We start from the raw sequence: 23,396 nt of genomic DNA, 5'->3' as shown, positions 1-23,396 counted from the left end.
GAGAATAAAGAGATATAAAAAACACCTCACTTGGGCTTCCCTGGTGGCGCAGTGGTTGGGAGTCCGCCTGCCGATGCGAGGGACACGGGTTCATGCCCCGGTCCGGGAAGATCCCACATGCTGCGAAGCAGCTGGGCCCGTGAGCCATGGCCGCTGAGCCTGCGCATCCGGAGCCTGTGCTCCGCAACGGGAGAGGCCACAGCGGTGGGAGGCCCGCGTACAGCAAAAACAAACAAACAAACAACAACAACAAAAAAAAAAACACCTCACTTGAACCAAGAATCCTGGTTTAAAAAACAAACAAAAGGGACTTCCCTGGCGGCTCAGTGGTTAAGAATCCGCCTATCAATGCAGGGGACACGGGTTCGAGCCCTGGTCCAGGAAGATCCCACATGCCGTGGAGCAACTAAGCCCGTGCGCCACAACTACTGAGCCTGCGCTCTAGAGCCCGCAAGCCACAACTACTGAGCCCACGTGCCACAACTACTGAGCCAGTGCTTCTACAGCTTGCAAGCCACAACTACTGAGCCCATGTGCCTAGAGCCTGTGCTCCGCAACAAGAGAAGAGAAGCCACCGCAATGAGAAGCCTGCACACCGCAACAAAGACCCCACGCAGCCAAAAATAAAAAAACAAATAAATTTATAAAAACAAAAACAAAAACCAGCTAGGACAACTAAGAAAATTAGAACGTACATTAGCTATTAGATGATAGAGAATTATCATTAATCTCTTTAACGTGACAACGGTAGCGTATCTACATGGGAGAAAGTCCTCCTTAGGAGACACATGGTCAAGTATTCAGGGGTTAAGTGTCAATGTCTGCAACTCGGTTCCAAATGGTCCCACAAACACACATTCATACAGCAAAGTGTCACCTGCTGAAACTGGGTGGTACTCATTCATATGGGTATTCATGGCACTACTCTTTCACATTTTTTACAGGTTTGAACATTTTCATTAGAAATGTTGGAAAAAATAGAGTACATGTTTACAAAAAAGTGTGGCACCATGGAAAGAAAACGAGCCTTAGAGACAGGGAGATTGAGCTTTGAATCCCGACTCTGTTCCCTCTGGGGCCTTAATCCTAACGTCACCCCTGAACTCAGTTCCTCAGTACCTGGTAATGGTAAGGACTCTAGAGACGTTAGTTCCCTGCTTCCTTCCCCTCGTTCATGAACCCGGAGGGTGGACAGGCTCCTCCTGAGTCTTCCGCCACCAGCCTCCCTCAGCCCCCCTTCTACACTAGACAAAGGACTTCATCCAATTCCTTTAGCAGCAAAATCTTCTCCAAACTCCCTGTATATTTCCCTCAATTATACTTTTTTCCCACTGAAGCCACATGGGGGATATTGGGAGACAGGGAAGAGGAGGCAGTAATGAAGAAATAAATAGGGGAAGAGGAAATTTGTGCCTTTTCATCTAAGTGTCTTGTAAGTTCTCTAATATTTAAGTATTAGACAAAATCCTGCAGTGGAAAAGGAGAGGGAACCAGTGTTTACTGAGTGCCTACTATGTGCCAAAAACTGTGTTGGGCACACAAATTATCCCACTTAATCCTCAGAACAGCCCGAATTATTTGCAGTTTAGACAGCTAAAATAACTTGCCAAGGAGAAGTTGTCGGACTCTCACACCTATGCAGGTCATCTGTCGCTCCTGCTAGAATAACTTTAAACATCCGCCATTTCTACAGAAAGTACAAAGGCTAAATAACATGTGATTTTCACAACTTGAGGTGTTTATACAACATCATAAATCAGTTAGCAAAAAGCACTTCCTGACATGACATCATGGAGTCTAGCCCAAGGCAGTGCAGGTTGGGGAAAAGAACACCCACCACCTGATACTGTGGCTACACAGGGCATACGCCCCCCGCCTAAGGGGACGGATTCAACCAAGCGCTGCGCTTATGCTTCCTTCAGGTGAACAGCTTGTTCATGCACCCACGCAGTTATCGGATGACGTCTAAGGACTAGACTTTAAGCCCCCAGATGTGACTGCCCCAGAATTCCCTATCGAGCTGGTATTAGTGGGAACACCGCGCTCGCCCACCTTGCCTGCCTGTCTTTCTGCTGGCAGAACTAACTGGACACTGAGGCCGACGGCTTCAGCTACGGAGGATGGGGGACTGGGCCAGCACGGCATGTACCACAAAAAGGCCACCGTCACGAAAGCACAGGATCACTCACCTCTGTCAGGCTCCTGGTAAACCTGCACTTTGCCCATCTCCACCCCCAGCCGCCTAGAGAAGAGAAAGACGGAAAACGCTGAAAAAGTAACAGAACAGATGCAACCGCTTTACTATTAAGGATGATTTAGAAATTGATAAAAATAATACAAATGTTTTAAAATAGAGGTATTCCTATTACGAGATTTAAAGTGGACGTAGAATTGTTCGGTCACCTAACTCATCACATCCCCACCCTATGCCAACCCAAGAAGGCCTCTCAACGCTGTCCTGGTTCTCCAGGGTCCTGGGCTCCCTAAGACAGAACAACCTGCCCTTGCCTCTCCGTTCTCCCCGCTTTACCACCATCGGAAGTGATCCTGTTTGTTTGTTTGGCTGACTCGCTTCTTGCCTGGCCCCTCTACTAAAGAAGGGAGGGTTCTGACTGGCTTCTTCACTGTTACTCCCCAGTATCTAGATCAAGGTCTGGTACACAGTAGGGGTTCAATATTTATTTAATAAATAACTAAAATTATACTGAACTGTAATCTATAAAGTATCTTCATATAGTATATACCCTTCATTGTTCTTTATACTCAAATAATTCTATACATATGTAGCACCTAACACAATCTCTGGCACTCAGGAGTCACTCAATAAATGTCTGCTGAAAGAACGTGTAGGAGTGACAACAGTTTACAAGAAGGTGAGCCTTTAATACACAGATGATGAGCAGCTTAACTATAAAATATCTGCTTTCAAATTTAACAATCAGTGCCAATCCGTTTATCAAATGTAAAACACCACGTAATGAGTACAGATTTTAATACTATGATTATACTCACTCAGCGATCTTCTTTGAAAGCTCCATACATGATGAATTAGAATTTGCCGAAAACAACACCAGACCCCCTTTGGTTATGTTCATCTTGGCTTCTGATTCAGGTGGCGCCACACAAAACATCAAAACCTTCTTGGTTTTCCAATTCTCAGAGCCTGGAAAGATACAAAATATATTAAGAACTGTCATGTGATATGAAATACACCAGAAAATTTTTTAATAGCAAGTGACTTAAGCTGAAGGAAATTAGTTTTTACCATGATGGAGTCTTTTATATTAAACATGTATATAGACAAAAAGAAAGTCTATTGAGTTTTAGGGTCCCAAATTTATGGAAAGATGCTATCACATGACTCAATTATTTTCATGACCACTGGGAATAAATGATAAACTTACAAGAAAGGTGGAGCTGAAGAGCTCAGTGTTTTACTGTTTGCTGCTTAAAGTCAATTACGACAACCTCCTTTTAGTCTCTGACAACAAAATTCCTCCTGGATTAACACACAGAAAAATGGCAAAGCCATTAGCAAGGACAAGGACTGACTGATCCTTAACAATGAATAAAAAACCCGTCCATGCCCAGCTTTCCTTGTAATGCCTGTTCACCATGAAACCTCCCCTTGGCCTTGCAGCTGCCCCAGGTCCTGTCTAAGCCTGACCTTGTCATCTGCATTTTTCCTCAACTGGAACACAGGGTTGACCAGGTAACAATAACCTTGAAGGAAAGTGACTCAGCCATGCAACTGACCAGCAGCAGGGCACAGATAGAAAGAGCCTGGCCTGGGCTTCCCTGGTGGCGCAGTGGTTGAGAGTCCGCCTGCCGATGCAGGGGACACAGGTTCGTGCCCCAGTCCGGGAGGATCCCACATGCCACGGAGTGGCTGGGCCCGTGAGCCATGGCCGCTGAGCCTGCGCTCCGCAACGGGAGAGGCCACAACAGTGAGAGGCCCGCGTACCACAAAAAAAAAAAAGAAAAAAGAAAAGAAAGAGCCTGTCCTACAGGTCATCAGAACCCTCCATGCTCTCCTCCTCCTCTGGGCACTCTCTGGGCTGAGTGTCCTTATGGAGAAAGGCAGGCACGGGTTAGATGCAGGAGCAACAATCCACTAGGCCTTCGGGGACAGAGGCGCCTTCCCAGCAAGCCCACTGCATTTCCCCAGTCATATGTTTACGTGGGTGGCTCTGGGAAGGCTGGTGGACAGGAGCAAAAGGCTGAAGCCAATTATCTTATTTGTTATTCTTAACTTTTTTTTTTTTTTTTTTTTTTTTGCGGTACGCAGGCCTCTCACTGCTGTGGCCTCTCCCATTACGGAGCACAGGCTCCGGATGCGCAGGCTCAGTGGCCATGGCTCATGGGGCCCAGCCGCTCCACGGCATGTGGGATCCTCCCGGACCGGGGCACGAACCCGTGTCCCCTGCATCGGCAGGCGGACTCTCAACCACTGCGCCACCAGGGAAGCCCCTATTCTTAACTTTTAATTACACAATAAACAAATACATTCTCCTTGTAAAAAAAACTGAAACGAGGGTTTAGGCTAATGTCACTAGCTCCGATCCCAGGCTCCTTCCCACCCACGTCCTTGGACCTGACAGTTCTTATTATTAGTTTGAAAGAGATACCATCAGGCTGTTACACGTTCACACATGTGATCCCCATAAAAAATACATATAAAAAATCATTTCTAACATAAAAGGGATCATCGTACAAATCTACTCATAATCTGCTTTTTTAAAAAGCAATATATTTTAAGATCCCAGGTAGAAAGTACAGACCCATCATGTCCTTTTTAACTGCTGCCAGTGTTCCCTGGTGCAGGCACGCCACACTCAGCAGGTCACCAACCCAAAGAGGCCTCCTTATGCATGTGTGTGTCTCTCTCTGCAGTAACCGCCAGTGGGGGCCAGTGGGTCACTCACGGTCCCCCACGCAGGCTAGGAGAGCACATTTCCTCCTCAGAGGCATCGCTCAATGGGAAACACAGGCCACCCCAATGCACTTGACCTAAAGCCTATGAATTACAAACAGAAATGTATGAACAGCTGGCCAAAGCCCTAAGGAGACCAAGAAGGACCATTGGTGTGTACCGTGGAAAGTGGCTTTGGAGCAGGTGATTGGCAAAGTACAGCCCACGGGCCAAAACAGGTTATTTCTGTAAATAAAACTGTATTGGAACACAGCCATGCTCACTGGAACACAGCCACGCTCCCTGTCAACAAGTTGTCTGTGGATGCAGTGGTAGAGTTCAGTACGGGCTGCAAAGCCTAAAATATTACCTGGCCCTCTACAGAAAAAGTGTGCCGAGCCAGCTTTACAGCATAGCGTGGGGCAGGGTGACTGGTGCAAAGCAAAGAAATAATATTTAACCATCAACACTCAGAATCGGAGGAGATCCTAGGTGTCTTCTAACACCACCTCTCAACTCTTCTATGCCTGTGTTTAGGAACAGAGTCTGGAAAAGGAAACCACAACAAAAATAAAACTCATTCTCCTGTAGTTATGAATACAGGCTTTGGAGTCAAACCCAGGTTTGCATCTCAGCTCCTACTTCCCCGTAACTCACTGTGAGGCCTCGCATAAATTAGTCACTCTCAGCTTCCGCCCCCTCATCCATGCAACTGCGAATACTGACCTTACAGGGTCACTGTAAGATTAGTTCCTGTACGGCACTTAACACAGTGCCCCACACACAGGATACACATGGTAAATGGAAGCTCTGATGAGTCAACTTGTTAATATTTTGGTTATCTACCGAACGAGTACATAATATGCATGGGATGGCCACTTTTCTACATCCCCTAACCTTCAAATTAAGAAGCTTCTTAAAGGACAACAGTGTTCTTGAGAGGACGTTCTTGAGAGAACACTGAGAATCAAACTATCTGAGGGGAAGGAAGAGATCTTGGAAGTAACTCAGTCCATGTCTAGGACTCCTACCAAGGAGCCACTCCAGATACCTGAACAGCCCCGGGCCTGATGCCCACATCCTGAGGGTCCAGCCTTAGAACACGCAGATTCCTCTCCCAGCAGCCTCCCCATCCTGAGCCTTGTCCTTTCTTTGAAGATTTATGGGAAACCCCAAATTCCTTCTCGCCAGGGCAGTCCTCGACCTATCTCAAGATGGCTCTCTTGCCTCTGTGTATTCTCTTTTCCTGGAACCTTTCATTAATGGTCATGGTTTAAATGTCCTTCATCACTGACTATGGTCTCTAGGGTTTCAGTCTCCAGATACCAGGTTTCAATAATGGAAACCTAACCTAAGACCTCAAAATGGCACAGGCTGGGAGTCCCTTTGGAAACAGTCATCAGTATAGTCATGTTCTGTGACTACCCATCTCACAAGTCGGTCAAACAATAAAACTAGTTGCTAGTTTTAGTTCTCCTTTTCCTATTGGAAATTCAAGTTGTGCTCTTTACCAAGCTTTAAGAAAAGAGTTTTAAAGATTCTCCTCGTAAATAAGACAGTCACCAGCATGGGGCTGGCAGAAGGCTCATTACTACAAGGCTATCGTGTGAAATGGAGAGTAAAGAGAACATTCCCATTGTCCCCCCATAAACTACAGTTGCTTTTACCTTTATCCTAAATTCACTCTAGAATGTGTGAGAATTATATACAACACATGAAACCACTGCCTTTTCAGAGAATCTCAGAACCTTACGAAAAGTCTCATGAAGGAAACCACTCTGAAAGACCACTCGCTTTGCAAGTGCTGGCAGTCGTTTCAAAACGACTCATGCACATCTCAGATGAGTAAGGCTAGCAGCAAAGTGGGTTGCTTTCCATCTAGCGCGTGTGCTGACAGCTGGAGTCACAGCGTGAAGACCTGACCTGCCTCCCCTGGTTACCAGCTACGAGTCCTTGGCCTTCCCCTTCCCGACAGCAGAGATACATGCTCGGTTAAAAACAGCTTCCCTAAAAAAAAAAAAAACAGCTTCCCTCACCAGAATTTAAGGTCCAGGACAGCAGAGATTTTTTCCACTATTATTTTCTCTGCTGTACACCCAGGGCCTAGCACAGTACCTGGCAGAGGGAGAGGCTTAACAAATGTTCGTCAAATAACAAATGTTTGTGGAATAAAGCCTGACCTCACTGAGTTGCAATGATTAACACATGGAGTTGAAAGAAGTCTGCAAACTAAAAGGTGTCAGAAAGTATAAAGAATTATTATTTTATTAGTGATGTACCTCACTCAAAGAAAATTTGCTTTTTGGGAGTCAGTACTGAAGAGAATTAGAAGGGTGAAGCCTAGATGTAATTAATCCTCCAGGCCTCTATGACCCCAGGCACCTGGCTATCTCTTCATCAGACTGTTTTCTTTCGGCTAAATACCATTTTCTGAGCGCTCTGAATTCTTATGACAACTCAATAAAACAGGTACTACAAGTCCCCTTTGAGACACGGGATAAGTGACGCTTGAAGATGAAGACACCTCCTCAAGGCTGCCCACCTGGAAGCAGCAGTCTCCCAACACCACGGAGAGTGACCTGACACCCCACATTTCAGGGGGCAAGCCCGACAAACACCCAGATTTAGAAAAATGTGCGTAGTAAACACGCCTTGTTTGGAAAACAATTTATATCACGTGTCAAAGAAAGAACACATAACTCTGATTCAGTATTTCCCCTTTGGAGAATTTATCTTACGGAAAGGGAAAGCTCAATGATGGTCACTGCATGGTTTTTCTAAGAGGAGGAACACTGAACATATGCAAAAGTTACATAATGGGGTAATTAAGTAAAACTCTGAATATACATTCAATACAATAAAAACGGTAAATATCCGGGACTGTACGAAAGTGCTTACGTTGAGTAAGAGCAGAACTGCATCTCCTCCAACCCAAGCTGGGTAATAACGGTACAGACGAGGTCGGGATAGGAATACGGACAAGAAGGGTAGGACTTCGTGGGGTTCAATAATGTGGGTGAATCACTTACATTTGTGCATGGAACAGTTTTAAACATTATAAATCACATTTTCTCACACCCCAAATCCCCATCCCGAATTTCCCATTCCTTGCAAAAGCTAAACACCCAAACCGCGTCAATATTAATAAAAGGTGGTAAAAGTCGGTATCATCACTGTGCAGTACTGCTGGAAACCATTTAAAAGCAGAAAAAAGCCTTAGAGCTACATCCCTGTCCTCACTCAAGCTCCGCGGGGCAACAGAAAGGCCCGCGCCGCAAGGCCAGCCCAGCACCGCCAGGGATGTCAGTCTGCGCGTGAGGCTGGGCTTCCGCCCGCAGCTGCAGGTCCCGTAACGGCCGGACGGGCCGCGCGCCAAGCCCGCGGACGCCTACGAACCGGACCAGACTGAGGGCTGCGCGCGGCCGGGTCCCCGCCGAGCCCCCCGCCCCTGCACCTGTGCCCCGCAGGGCCGGCCCGCCGGCCGCGCCACCACCGTCGCCGGCTCCCGCCCGCCTACCTGGCCCCGACCCCAGCCCCGGCCCCGCCGCAGCCTCCGCTGCCGAATGAGGAAAGCGCCGGAGCACCGGCGGCCTCTCCAAGAGCAAAATGGCGACTCAAACCCGAGAACTGCGTCCGCAGCGACTGCGACGCCTGTGGGCGGGGCCGCTCAAGGGGGCGGGGCCGATAGAGGGGGCGGGGCACGTGGGCGGGGCCTCGGCAGGGACCATCCGTGTGAGGGGCGGGGCAGGGAAGGCGCCCACAGAGGGGAGGCGCGGGGCCTTCTAGTCTAGCTGGAATACACCAGGCCGGATGAGGGGCGGGGCCATGGGCGGGGCGAGGCCACGAGTGGGGCGGGGCTGACTGGAGGGGTGGGGCCAGGCTGGGCGAGGGGCGGGGAGAGGGGCGGGGAGGGTGGGGCTGAGCCTCGAGAACCCGAGGGCGGGCTTTTTTTTAAAAAACAAATTTATTTATTTATTTTTGGACGCGTTGGGTCTTCGTTGCTGCGCGCGGACTTTCTCTAGTTGCGGTGAGTGGGGGCTACTCTTCCTTGTGGTGCGCGGGCTTCTCATTGCGGTGGCTTGTCTGTTGCGGAGCACGGGCTTTAGGCATGCTGGCTCAGTAGTTGTGGCTCTCCGGCTCTAGAGCGTAGGCTCAGTGGTTGTGGCGCACGGGCTTAGTTGCTCCGCGGCATGTGGGATCTTCCCAGACCAGGGCTTGAACCCGTGTCCCCTGCATTGGTAGGCGGATTCTTAACCACTGTGCCACCAGGGAAGCCCGCGACTGCGGACTTTGATGTCTGGAATTACAAATGTCTGGGTTCAAGTCTTTACTGGCCTGTAACTTTGGGCAATGTCGCTTCACCTCCCTGAGCCTCAATTTCCTCAGCTGAAAAATGGAGATGATAGTAGCACCCATCTCAGGGGTTGCTGTGAGGATTCAGTAAAATAACACCTGCGGAGCTTCCAAAACAGTTTCTGGTGCATAGTAAACCCTCAGTTGTTATTATTACTATTATTTGTTTGTTGCTCTTTCTTCTTTTATCACAAAGTAAGGAATTGGTGCTTGCCTGAGTTCCTTATATTTAAGTATGTTTAATACATATATAAAACATAATAATAGAAACACGTATGGAGCACTTACCATGTGTCAGGCCAAGTGCTTAACATATATTAACTGTAACTTATTTAATCCTCACAGAACTATGAGGTAGGTGTTATTATTATCTCCATTTTAATAGTTGTGGGAACTGACACCCTGACGTTAAATATCAATAACTTGCCTAAGGACAAACATGGACAAGAACTTCAACCCAGGCAGTCTGGCATCACGGTCTGCACTAAGCTAGACCCTATACCACATCGCAGCTCCAGTTCTGCTTTGGATTTTTCACTAGAGTGAGTCTTGAAATCGTTCGTGAGAGGTGGCACGGCCAGCTAGAAGCGGCCGGACTCAAATGGAGTCATTTAAGACATTTCCTTTGCCTGACAGCTTCACGGGATCATACCTCCGTGAAGAACAAGCCCCGTGAGCCCACAGACAGATTCAGGTACAAAACTGAATGCCCTTACTTCGGTAAGTGGACTTTGGTTTCACCCACTGCTTTTGCGCAGACCCAACCCTGACGCACCCGACCTCCTGGCTTCAACCTGCGTTGGCTCCACCCAGCACTCCAGGTTGCACGTGACTGGACCTGACCAATCAGGGCCACTCATCCCTCTCAGCTCGCTGATTCGCTCCAAGGACAGGCCGTTGAGCCAATGGGAACCCAGAAGACGCAATCTCGCGCCGCAGTGGGCTACGGAGCCCGTAAATTCCTTCCCTTCAACCTCTGAAGCCAGGGGCCTGCGTGTTGTCCACTTGCTTACTTGTCGTTGTTCTTTCCCACCAGCCTGTTCCTCCATCCCTGAACTGTAGGGCACGTACACATGCTGTTCCTGCCTCCGGGAATGCTTTTCCTCCTGCTGCCCTCGCCCCTCATTAACTCCTACTTAAACGTCTAAGCACAATTGTCATTTTTAAGCCTTCTCTAAACCACTCCCCTTCTCAAAAAAAAAAAGTACTTTTCTTTCGTTAGGCTTATCATGATCGCTAATTATGTGTTTATGTGGATGGTCATTTTATAAATATCCCCACCCCCGCCCCTATAGACTATAAGCCCCTACGGGTAGGTTCTTTGTCTCTTTTGCTGATCCCTGTTTGCAGGTACCCAGCACAGTACCTGGCACAAGTGTGGTACTCAAGAAATGTCGGTACCATGGGTGATCTCAGAATTACCCCCCACCATGGAAAGGAGGAGGGCAGTAGCACAGAATTGTATAGTATTTTCACCACACAGGGACAATATTCCTGATAATTTAAAAATCGTCTCTGCTGAGCCAGTATGAGCTAGCTCCCACATACCATGCTCCCAGCATTTGGCAATGAAATTGTTAGTTTCTCAATCAATCAGTTTCTCCTCATTGGAGGCACTTAGCTTACAGTTTCCCTTGCTCTATTACACCAGATGCCACTTCTCCATCCACTTTCAATTCTCCAAAGACTCTTTTGAAATCCTCCATAGGCTGATGTCTCATCTCCCTTCCTCTTTATCCTTGGGGTTTAGGCCATGGGAGTGAGCCATGGTGGACATCCAGCCCAGATGACCCACTGGTGGCTGCAGCCCCAGTCACTACCTGACTGCAACTCTGTGAGAGACCCCAAATGAGAGCCACCCAGCTGAGCCCAATCAAACCACAGAAGATTGAGAGATAATAATAAATATTTGTATTAAGGTGCTGAGTTTGGAGATATCTTGATACACATCTATGGGTAATGAGCAAGAAAGGAACAAAACCAGAATCTAAAGACTGGGGTCAGTTTCACTCTAATGCGGTTGTGGTTAGCCTATTGCTAAGCTTGATAATCGCCTGCCCACTTGGAGGTTTACAGGGTCTGCATATTATTGAAGTGCTCAGTTTGCCTGTACCACCTCATTGACCATATTCAAGGGCCAAACTGCTGCACATAGAATATGAATCAAGACACCTGATCCTAAGACATTTCCCTTCAACCTTTTTTTAAAGGAAGGAAAAGCATCTTTGCTACAGTTTTTTTTTTTTTTTTTTTTCCCCTGCGGTACGCGGGCCTCTTACCGTTGTGGCCTCTCCGGTTGCGGAGCACAGGCTCTGGACGCGCAGGCTCAGCGGCCATGGCTCACGGGCCCAGCCGCTCCACGGCATGTGGGATCTTTCCGGACCGGGGCACGAACCCGTGTCCCCTGCATCGGCAGGCGGACTCTCAACCACTGCGTCATCAGGGAAGCCCTGATAGTTTTATAAAGGTTTTTAGTGGAGTGGTAAGCCAGAAACCCCCAGTCTGCGTCCAGCCTCCTCTTTGCAGAAATGACCTCAGGTGAAGGCACCTCTCTGAACTTCAGTTTCCCCATCTGAAAAATGGGCACTGAGATCAGCAGCTGCATGGAGATTCTGGGTGGGAATGACTTTTCCGTGGAATCAATGAGTTTTGCAGCTGCCTCTCCGCCTTCGTGTCTCTGGCCATCAGGAATGAATAAACAAGGCTTTGGTTTTCCTGCAAGTGGAGGAGGATGGCAGCTTGTCTGGCCATTGGAGGCTGCAGAGGCCAGGGGCCTGCTCACTAGACAGGGAAATTGGGAAGTTTCCCACATTGTGTTCTTTCCCTCATCCTCCGGATTTTCTCCTTTTTTAACCCCCCCCCCATTAGAAAAGCTTCATTATCTTTCGTGATGAGTAATATTTACATGTTATAAAAAGTTCAAACAAACATGAAGAAAAAATTTAAAAGATATTTGCCATTATCTCACTATGGAGAGATAAGCATTTGACTTTTTTTAACCTCCCTATTCCACTTAACAATTTATTTATTATTTTTTAATTTATTTATTTTTGGTTGCATCGGGTCTTCGTTGCTGTGTGCGGGCTTTCTCTAGTTGAGGCGAGCGGGGGCTACTCTTCCTTGCTGTGCTCGGGCTTCTCATTGCGGTGGCTTCTCCTGTTGCGGAGCACGGGCTCTAGGCACGCGGGCTTCAGTAGGTGTGGCAAGTGGGCTCAGTCACTGTGGCTCGCGGGCTTTAGAGCACAGGCTCAGTAGTTGTGGCGCACAGGGCTTAGCTGCTCCGAAGCATACGGGATCTTCCTGGAACAGGGCTCGAACCCGTTTCCCGTGCATTGACAGGCAGATTCTTAACCACTGCGCCAGCAGGGAAGCCCCTCCACTTAACAGTTTATTGTGGACACGGTTCATGTTAATGAATTAGGTCAATGTCATCATCGCACGTACAATGGAGTAAAGAGCAGAGACTTAGGAACCAGACGGCCTGTATCCAAATTCCTTTTCCTCTACTCACTGGGTGTGTGACCTCCTTTACCCCTCTGCACTGGCTTCCTCACCTATAAGATGGGAACGACCACAGCTTCCACCTTACAGGGTTGTGGTGATATCCAAATGAGCTGTCACCTGGCACACAGGTGCTAACCTCTCACTACAGCCACACTTACCGTGAGCTGTTGTGATATGGAGGTACCATGACATTTTTAACCCATCTCCAATTCTGGGCACCTTTGACTAATAGACACACCTGTCTTTGCACCTTTGCTCAAGTATTTTCTCTCAAAGACAAATACCATATGACATCACTTATATGTGGAATCTAAAATATGGCACAAATGAACGCATCTATGAAATAGACTCAGACATAGAGAACAGACTTGTGGTTGCCAAGGGGGAGGGGGTGGGGGAGGGATGGACTGGGAGGTTGGGATTAGCAGAGGCAAACTGTCATATACAGGATGGATAAACAACAAGGTCCTACCGTATAGCACAGGGAACTGTATTCAATATCCTGGGATAAACCATAGTGGAAAAGAATACGAAAAAGAATGTGTGTATATATATATATATATATATATATATATATATATATATATATATATATATATATATAAAAAACTGAGTCACTTTGCTGTACGACAGAAATTAACACAATATTGTAAATCAACTATACTTTGGTAAAAATATGCATTAAAAATTTTTTTTTTAATTATTTTCTCTCACTAAATTTCTAGAAGTGAACTTGCTTGGTCAAAGGATATGCCCTTTTACAATTTTGTTCCCCAGAAATTTTGTACCAATTTACATTCTTGCCAGAAGGTGAAGAGTGCCCTTTTCCCCTCATCCCCACCGACACCAGGCACTAACCATTCTTTCACTTGGCCGAGTGGATGGTCAATGTTTCCTGGGCATTTACAATTGTTTCTCCACGTCCAGCTGCCTGTAGCTGCCCTGGCCACCTTGCTAGGTGAACTTCATCTCCATTCACTCACTCAGCAAATATTGAGAACTTAGTGCATGCCTGGCCCAGTTAGAGCCGGGCTACAGCAGAGACAGCAGGGCACACCCCTCGGGAGGCGAGCCACCACATGGTTATAGCAAAGCCTCTGCTTCAGTGCCCAAGAAGCTGTGCCGTAGAGGTGAGATCTCTGTACATAAACATAGAATGTACATTTTGTAAATATATGAATGATATTACTATTATCACTATATATGACTCATTATCATTCTACAGATCATGATAATATTGCATATGATCATGATCATTTTCAGCCACAGGACCTTAGAAATCACTTCTCCTCTCCAGCCTTCCATTTTCTCATCTGTAAACAGGCACAGTTGAGAGGATGGGGTGGGAGAGTGTGTGTTCAGAGCCTGGCAGCGAGGCTGTAGCAGCCTCCTCCCGCTGGCCATGCCCAGCCCAGGCCTGGGCCCCGAGCTTCTTGCTGGCCTCCCACTCTCTGCAGCTGTTCCCCTCAGCACGTGGCGGGCACTGAGCTGAGCCACAGCAGCACCCTAGCTGCCAGGACCGTTTTTAAAAATTACTCCCATGATGGAAAGTGCAGAGTTGAGGGCTGATGATCCGCCAGGAGCCACCTCCCAACTCAACTCCACTGGGTCCCTCCCAGCCTGGAGTCACAACAAACACTCCCCAAACCCTATTTCTCAGGCTCAGCGCTCCAGGTCCCTCCCTCCAGGTCCAGGGAGAGGCATCCTGAGCTGGGTATTAGAGCCTCCTGACCCCCTCCCTCACCTGCCCTGCCACTGCACCAGCTGGAGGCCCCCTTTGCCACCATCCTGCTGGCAACTTCTCCTCCCCCTTCTCTAGAAGCCCCTCCAAAGGAAACGGAGGGAGGGGGGCCCACCTGGTGGTGCTACACCTGCCTTGGTGCCCTCACTTCCTGGTGCCTCCCTCCCAGGAGTGAAGCTGGCCACCTCCTTCACTTCTTCCTGGGCTCTTGCCACTCATTCATGTTCTGTATTTGGTGGAGGTGGAAGCAAACAGAAAGAAGTTTTTCCCCATTCGCATCCCATCGTAAGTGTTTATATTAGTCAGGACTCTTGCAATGAAACACGATTCACACCAGCTACAAATAAAGGAGCAGGGACTGATTGGTTTATGTAACTCAAGGGCCCAGGGTGAAGGTTCAGGTATGGCTGGATCCTGGGCTCCACGACCCCAGAGTTTTGTCTTTCTCTGTCTTGAAGCTCTGTCTGCTCTCTTCACTTCCATGGCTTTATTCTGAGACAAGCTCCACCCATGTGATGGCAACAGGGCTGCCCTCACTTACAGGCTCATCTAGAACTGGCCTCAGTGGGGGAGAAGTCCGGCCTGGTCCAGGGTCCTTATCAATCTATGATGAGGGACTCCAATGTCACACATACACACAGACATCACACACGCTCAAAGGTCCCCCACATGGATGGCACACCCAATCATAAGTCACACACTCACACAGATGTGACTCAGTATTCACATGGATGTCTCACACACCCTGGAATCTTTCCCATTTAGATAGTGTGTTACAGTTGTATAAATGCCCACCCAGGGAGGGCTAACTCATTTACATTTCATTTATGTGCCACTTTTTCACATACCTCTTACATAAAGCAGGCTGCAATAAGTCTGATGTGTGTCAGAATGAAATAAAATAGTGCAGAGTCTTTGTAAGGATTAAATACATTCAATTAAAAAACAAACAAAACCCTGCCTGTCATCAAAAGGCACAGACTGAGAGGAAGTATTCACAATACGTATATGTGACAAAGGACTTACATCTGGACTATATAAGCACCCTTTAAAATCAATACTAAGGTTCACTTCACACCTGCTAGGTTGGCCTTAATGAAAGTACTTTAAAAAAACCAGAAAGGACTTCCCTGGTGGTGCAGTGGTTAAGAATCCATCTGCCAATTCAGGGGACACGGGTTTGATCCCTGGTCCGGGAAGATCCCACATGCCGCGGAGCAACTAAGCCCGTGTGCCACAACTACTGAGCTTGCGCTCTAGAGCCCGCGAGCCACAACTACTGAGCCCATGAGCCACAACAAATGAAGCCGCGAGTCTAGAGCCCGTGCTCTTCAACAAGAGATGCCACCACAATGAGAAGCCCGTACACCACATGAAGAGTAGCCTCTGCTTGCCGCAACTACAGAAAAGCCCGTGCACAACAATGAAGACTCAACACAGCCAAAGATAAATAAATAAATAAATTTATTAAAAAAAGATAACAAGTATTGGTGAGGTTGTGGAGAAATTGGAACCCTCCTACATTGCTGGTGGCGATGTAAAATGATGCAGCCATTCAGAAACAGCTTGGCAGTTCCTCAAAAAGTCAAATATAGAGCTGCCATGTGACTCATCGGTTGTGCTCCTGGGCATCTATCCAAAAGGACTGAAAACAGATGCTCAAACAAATACTTGTATACACACGTGAAAAGCCGTATTATTCATAATAACCAAAGGGGGAGAAAACCCAAATGTCCATCAACAGATGAAAGAATAAACACGTGTGGTGTCTACACACGAGGGAATATTATTTTTTAATACATTTAATTCTTTATATTTTCTTTTATTTTTGGCTGTGTTGGGTCTTCGTTGCTATGCGCGGGCTTTCTCTAGTTGCAGTGAGCGGGGGCTACTCTTCGTTGCGGTGCGCGGGCTTCTCATTGTCGTGGCTTCTCTTGTTGCAGAGCACGGGCTCTAGGCGCGTGTGCTTCAGTAGTTCTGGCATGTGGGCTCAGTAGTTGTGGCTCGCGGGCTCTAGAGTGCAGGCTCAGGAGTTGTGGTACACGGGCTTAGTTGCTCCACGGCATGTGGGATCTTCCTGGACCAGGGCTTGAACCCATGTCCCCTGCATTGGCAGGCGGACTCTTAACCACTGTGCCACCAGGGAAGCCCCCGCACAAGGGAATATTATTCATCCAATAAAAGGAAGAGGCTACGACACAAGGCACAGCATGGATGAACCTCAGAAACCTGAAGCTCAGTGAGAGAAGCCAGACACAAAAGGCCACATACTGTATGACATTGACATGAAACGTCCAGGATAGGTAAATCCACAGAGACAGAGGCAGATTGGTGGTTTCCAGGAGCTGGGAGGAGGGCAAAAGGGGAGTGATTGCTTAATGGCCATGGATGTTCATTTTGGGGAGATGAAAATATCTTGAAACTAGACAGAGGTGCTGGTTGCACAATACTGTGAAAGTACTAAATGCCACTGAATTGTACACTTTAAAATGGGCCATGATGGAATACACGTTATTCAAATTTCACCTCAAGAAAATCAACAGTAAGAAAGCAAGGGGCTTCCCTGGTGGCGCAGTGGTTGAGGTCCGCCTGCCGATGCAGGGGACACACGTTCGTGCCCCTGTCTGGGAAGATCCCACGTGCCGCGGAGCGGCTGGGCCCGTGAGCCATGGCCGCTGAGCCTGCGCGTCTGGAGCCTGTGCTCCGCAACGGGAGAGGCCACAACAGTGAGAGGCCCGCGTACCGCAAAGAAAAAAAAAAAAGAAGAAGAAAGCAAATAATCCAGTTTTCAAAATAGGCAGATGACTTGGACAGATGCTTAAATAAAGAAGATATATGAGTGGTAAAAAAACCCACAAAAAACACAAAAAACAACACACGAAAAAATGTTCAATATCATTAGTCTTCAGAGAAATGTGAATTAAAGCCACAATGCTATATCACTAAACGCTCACGAAGATGGCTAAAATTCAGTTTAACAATAGCAAATCCTGGTGCGGGTACAGAGGACCTAGGACTCTCACTTTGCCAACCACTCTGGAAAACACTTTGGTGGATTCTTACAAAGTTTAACATAGAACTCCATAAGACCCAGCCATCCCATTTCCAGGTATTCACCCAAGAGAAATGAAAATGAATGTCCATCCAAAAGCCTCGCACATGAATACTCATAGCAGCTTTGTACAGTCTCCCCAAACTGGAAGCAACCCACACATCCCTCAGCTGGGGAATGGATAAACTGGAATCCTGCTCCTGGATGAGTCTCAAAAACTGTGTGTGAGTGAAAGAAGGCAAGACAAGAAACTGCAGACTGTGTGATTCCTTTCGTAGGGAATTCCCAGGAAACTAATCTAAGGGGACCCGAGGCAGGTGAGGGAGGCCTGCAAAGGGACAAGAAGGAACTTTTCACAAAGACGGAAAAGTTCTATTGTGTCCCCGTAGCGCGACAGTGGTCTGTGCAACGATTACATTGTGCTTTATGTAGATTACACCTCCGTAAAGTTTGTTGGTAGCAACCGGCCTGGCCCTGAGGGCAGATCCTGCATCCTGCGTGCCAGTCCCTGTGCGCTTGTGCGCACTCATTTCCTGCCTCTTTCCCTCCAAGCACCACTCCCCACGCCCGTCCCTCACCCCCCCCCCCCGCCCCCGACCGTGTTCAGGCCTCCGTGTTTTCACCTCTGCTGTTTTGTTCATGCTCTCCCCCTCCCAGCTCTGCTTGCTGAATCCTGACCCCACTGACACCCAGCTCTGCGAAGCTTCCTCATCCCACCCGCTTCCCTGACATGTGACTTTCGCTTCTCTTTGGGCACTTAGAGGCATAACCCGCCAGCCAGGCCACCCATGGCGAGGCGATGGATGGGGGCAGGTGAGGGAAGACGTAGCTGAGAAGAGGCTGGACTGTAACGGACCCAGAGTCAGGGGCACGGAGGGACAGTGCAGTAACCGTCTCCTCAGCCCACTGTCCAGCAGGCGGGTGGGGGAACAAGTATGAACCCAGGAGGAGGGCGAGGAGGCAGGCATGGACCAGACTTTAGAACTCAGAAGAGCCAGAACAGGGGCTCCTGCTGATTCAGCCTTTGATCCTGAGAAGGCGACCAGGGTGGTGCATCAGTTAGAACACAGCCGCACGTAACAGAAAACTAAGTAACAGTGGCTTATGTAAGACAGAAGTTTATTTCTCTCTCATATATGGCAGCTTCACAGGGTCCCAGGGACTCAGGCTGTTATTAGCTCACCGCTCCACCATCCCTAAATATTAAGCTTCACCCACGTGATTCAAAATGGCTGCTAGAGCTCCAGCCATTACAACTGCATTCCAGGTCAGCAGCTGGAGGAGAAGTCCAAAGAAGGGCCTCTTCCTTTTAAGGACACTTCCTGGAAGTTCCAACACATATTTTGTCCACATTTAGCCCCATGGCCTCACCTAGCAGCAGAGGAAATACTGGGAAATGAAGTCTTTTGCTGAATTCGTTGTGGCTCTCAGAGAGTATTGGCAGTGGTTCTTTTTTTTTTTAATATTTATTTATTTTTATTTGGCTGCATTGGGTCTTAGTTACGGCATGCGGGATCTTCGATCTTCGTTGTGGCATGAAAACTCTTAGTTGTGGCATGTGGGATCTAGTTCCCTGACCAGGGATTGAACCCGGGCCCCCTGCACTGGGAGCCTGGAGTCTTAGCCACTGGACCACCAGGGAAGTCCCCTGGCAGTGGTTCTTAAACTTGAGCGGATGTCCTAATCAACTGGAGGGATTGTTAAAACTCAGAGTGCTGGGCCCAACCCCAGAGTTTCTGACTCAGTAAGGCTGTGGTGGAATCTGAGGAACTGTGTTTCTAAGAAGTTCCCATGGATGACGATGCTGCTGTGCAGCGGTCACACTTTGGGAACCACTATCTAGGACCGCTAGGATGAAGGATGAAGGACGACGGGATGTTGGGGAGGTACTAGCCATCTCCATCACAGGCAGGGCGGGGACCCGACTGCATCCCACAAAGGGCCACTAGCAGCATCACCACCTCCTTGCGGTCGCTGGCGTGTCCTCCCGCCTCTCGCCCTTCTGCCCACTCTCCACGCACCGCAGTGGAAGAAGGATCGTCCACTGGTCATCCGTAACGACTCTGGCACGTGCAAAGCTGGCTTTGCTGGGGATGACGCGCCCCCAGCCGTGTTCCAGTCCATGGTCAGTCATCCCCGACACCGGGGCGTCATGGTGCGCGTGGAGCAGAAGGATAGCTACGGTGGGGGAAGAGGCCCAGGGCAGGCGGGGCATCTTGACCCTCAAGTACCCCGTGGAGCACACCATCATCAGCAACTGAGAGGACACAAGGGACACCTAGTACCACACCTTCTACAGTGAGCTGGGAGTGGCCCCCAAGGACCACCTGGTGATGCTGGCCGAGGGGGCTGCCACCACAACCGGAAGGCCAGCCATGAGATGACCCAGATCCTGTTCGAGACATTCAACACGCCATATAAGTGGCCATCCAGGCCGTGCTGTCCCTGTGCGATGCCTCTAGCTGCACCTCTGGTATTGTTGTGGACTCAGGGGGTGGGTCACCCACATGGTGCCCGTCTCCGTGGGTTTATGCCCTGCCCCAGCCTTCCTGCGTCTGGACCTGGCTGGCTGGGACCTCATGCTGCCTGGCTACAGCTTCACCACCATGGCTGAGAGGGAAATCACGTGTGACGTCAGGGAGCAGCTCTACGACGTGGCACTGGACTTGGAGCAGGAGATGCCACCACATCCTCCTCCTCCCTGAGAAGAGCTGTGAACCACCTGACGGTCAAGTGCTCCCCATCAACAAGGAGCGGGTTCTGTGTCCACAGGCGCTTTTCCAGCCCTCCATCCTGGGTTTGGGGTCCTGTAGCATCCACGAGACCACCTTCCTCTCCATCATCAAGGGTAACGTCCACATCCAGAAGGACCTGTCCGCCTTCAATGGTGCTGTCTGGTGGGACTACCATGTACCCCAGTATCCTGGACAGGATGCAGAGGGAGATCAGGGTCCTGGCTGCCAGCAGGATGAAGATCAAGATGCTCACTCCCAGGACTTCCCTGGCGGTCCAGTGGCTAAGACTCTACGCTCCCAATGCAGGGGGCCTGGGTTCAATCCCTGGTTCCACATGCCATGTGGCACAGCCAAAAAAAAAAAAAAAAAAAGATGCTCACTCCTCCCGAACACAAGTACTTGGTGGGGATCAGGCTTCACCCTGGCCTCAGCCAGCAGGACTCGGCCTCTCCATCGTCCACCACAAATGCTTCTAAACAGACCGCAAACAGATGCACAGCATTTGCTGCGTGAGTTCATTTAGAAGTATAAATTTGCCCTGGCGAGTGCACACAAGTCGTGCCAGCCTCCTGAAACTGGAATAAACCTTCGAAAATTGTCCTTGAAGTTTATATCTGAGATTGTAGAACTCGCTGCTGATTTTGACCTTGTATTCATTCAATTCTTGCCTTGGTGTATGTTTACTACCCTGTGCATAACTTTGATCTAAACCCCTAGCTACAGGCGGCTCTGTCATTTCGTGGCTGAGGTGAGAAAATATTTATGGAAGAGAAATCGTTGGCTGGATGAGAATCTGTGAGACTATGAATCTCCCGATCTGGGCAGGGTATTAACATGTCAGAACTGCCTATTCCAGGATTTCTCTAGAGGCTGGCAAGAGTCCTGAACCACCTGTCATTTCTGTCTTGCCAGCCTGATAGAGTCTGGGGAGGTCCAAGCCTTAGGACGCGCTTTCCTTTCTTACCTGATGTTTTCCTGCCGGTACACTGTGGGTTGTTACTAGCCTTGAGTTAGAAAATGGTTTGCATTTACACCTGAACATTTATTCATCCTTTTAATTTATGTAAGATTTTTGTACACAATTCTCAGTTCTTTAAGAGGTGACGAGAAATTTTGGTTTTATATTGTCACGTGAGAACATTAGGCCCCAGCAACGCATCATTGTGAAGAAAAGTGCTGCCGTAAACCGAAAAAACAAAAAACAAACAAACATACAAAAGACGCTCTTTAAAGGCTTTCCCTTTGTAGGCTCACTCCATATCCTCTGTTGAATATATAAAAAGGCACCCACATATCACAGAAAATATAATCCTTTGCTATAAAATTTGAAAGGATTTTTATGGTTTTGCTTCTGAAAATATTTGGCACAAGTGGTTCACTCAACTTATGATTGACTGTAGTTTCTGAGCAGTCATCTTTCATCTTACTTTGTGGGGAATTCTTGCAAAATGAGAAAATCTAAGCCACATGTTTTCTGCTGTCCTGAAAGTTTTATGAACACGAGATTTAATGATGAAGAAATTGACTGTAATGTTATATTTTGTAGGCATTTAATTAAACATTTATTAATCTTGGTTTTACAGGTTTTGAAAAAATTTTTTGGATGTAACAAAATGAATTTTTAGATGTCAAATATAAATGAAGGCCCTTGAAACAGTCGTAAGTCCTGGACTTGGTGCCAAAAGAGCTTGCCAGACAAAGTGGGAGCTCTTCCTGGAAGCTGAGAGTGTGGACCCTGCAGAGGCTCCTTCACCTGTAAATCACTGCAGGCTGGTCCCATGGGAGGGAGCAGCTGGGCCCCGTTCATGGCCGAGGCTGGAGCTGGGGCCAAGGCAGAGGCTGCAGGGAAACAGGTTCTGTCTCAGCCTCAGGAAGCTGGTCAGAGCTGCCGACAGAAGGACTGTCCTGTCTGGGAAGCACTGCTGGAATGGAAATAAAGATTTCTCTGTAGGTCAGGAGAGGCTGGGTTCTGTTGCAGTAACAAATTAGTCCCAAACCACTAGGCTTCTACCAACAAAGAGTCCTTTCACATACTATGAGTCCATCGTGGGTCACCTGGGAGCTCTAATCCACACTTGATGCCCCAGCCTGAAGGAGCAGCCCCTGTGTGGGGCACGGTCCCCGGCACAGCAGAGGGAAAAGAGAGAACTGTTTCTAGTTATGCATCAACCAGTAAAGCTTCTGCTGGGAAGTGACACATGTCACTTTTGCTCGCATCTGACAAAGCTTCTCTCCTCGACCAGACTCCGCTCAGGCTCCTCTGAGTTCTTTTTCAACCAGCCTTCGACTTTTAGACTTCAGTGTTCATCTCTGCGTTGTCCAATTTTAGCAAGAGTCTTGCTAAGTCCGTTTAGCCAGAATCCCCCACCCTCTGTTACCTGATCACCCTCCATATCTAATCCAGTTCTTCATCCTCCACCAACCCCAGGTGATGTGCAATCTCCCTGACCTCTCTCCAGCAAAGATCTTGTTTAGCCAGAATCCTCCCTTACCCCTGTTTCCTTTTATCAATTTTCCATCCACGGACTCCACCCTGCTCCCAGGTTATAAATTCCCACTTTGCCTCGTCGTGCTTGGCGGCGAGCCCAATCCCTCTTCCCCACTGCAAATCCCCACTTATCCCCATGACCCCTCTTGAATAAAGCCTGCCTTACCAGTCTTTAACAGGGGGCAGGATGAATCATTTTTTCTTTAATGCATCCATTGGCCAGAGGAAGGCAGGTGACCCAGAGTGCTGTTAACGGAGCAGGGCCGGAGAGGTCTGCTGCAGAAAGCGGCAGCGCATGCTTGTGAATAATAACGCAATCCTCCACCGCTTTCCTCTGAGAGAGAACCCCCACAGGCAACTCTCTGTGAAGCAGACCCCACCCAAGACAGCTGTCTTGTCTGTTAGGTCTCGTGCAACCACGTCGGGAAAAGGCATTTTATGCGTGAATCGCGATGAGTTCCTTTTTAAAAAATATATTTTCACCATGTCATTTATTTGCATAAGTACCTGTAATGGCTTCCACCCGCCAGCCTTGGAGTCTAGTCTGCACTCACGTCCCCTCTGCCAGCCATACTCAAAGGCGGTGTCAGTTTCCCTCGGGATACAAAAAT

General features: G+C 48.4%; 1 protein-coding gene and 1 long non-coding RNA gene across 6 annotated transcripts in view; one reads left to right on the top strand and one right to left on the bottom strand.

Moving 5' to 3' along the window:
- PRPSAP2 (phosphoribosyl pyrophosphate synthetase associated protein 2) overlaps positions 1-8,544 on the bottom strand; it is a 43,699-nt gene extending 35,155 nt beyond the window's left edge. For 3 of the 5 annotated variants that reach the window (XR_014298261.1, XR_014298262.1, XM_082678014.1), the window contains exons 1-4: positions 8,430-8,509; positions 3,405-3,499; positions 3,013-3,163; positions 2,190-2,242 (exon numbers count right to left, since the gene is read on the bottom strand). Coding sequence is in view for 1 of the 5 variants with exons in the window: in XM_082678014.1 (XP_082534140.1) it covers positions 2,190-2,242; positions 3,013-3,131 (172 nt within the window). In the remaining 4 variants the exon portion in view is untranslated. Of the gene's footprint in view, positions 1-2,189; positions 2,268-3,012; positions 3,164-3,404; positions 3,500-8,429 lie in introns of those variants that run through there. The other 2 variants (XR_014298260.1, XR_014298263.1) reach the window with 2 other exon arrangements.
- Positions 8,545-8,898: 354 nt separating this feature from the next.
- Positions 8,899-11,152, top strand: LOC309838460. Its single transcript, XR_014298351.1, has 3 exons — positions 8,899-8,939; positions 9,902-9,985; positions 11,016-11,152. It is a non-coding gene; the product is annotated as an uncharacterized lncRNA (long non-coding RNA).
- The last annotated feature ends 12,244 nt before the right edge of the window (positions 11,153-23,396 follow it).

This window comes from Grampus griseus (assembly GCF_964374135.1).
Source record: "Grampus griseus genome assembly, chromosome: 20".
Classification (NCBI taxonomy): Eukaryota; Metazoa; Chordata; class Mammalia; order Artiodactyla; family Delphinidae; genus Grampus; species Grampus griseus.
Note: the sequence above shows the minus strand (reverse complement) of the source record. Positions and strands in the feature narration are given on the sequence as shown.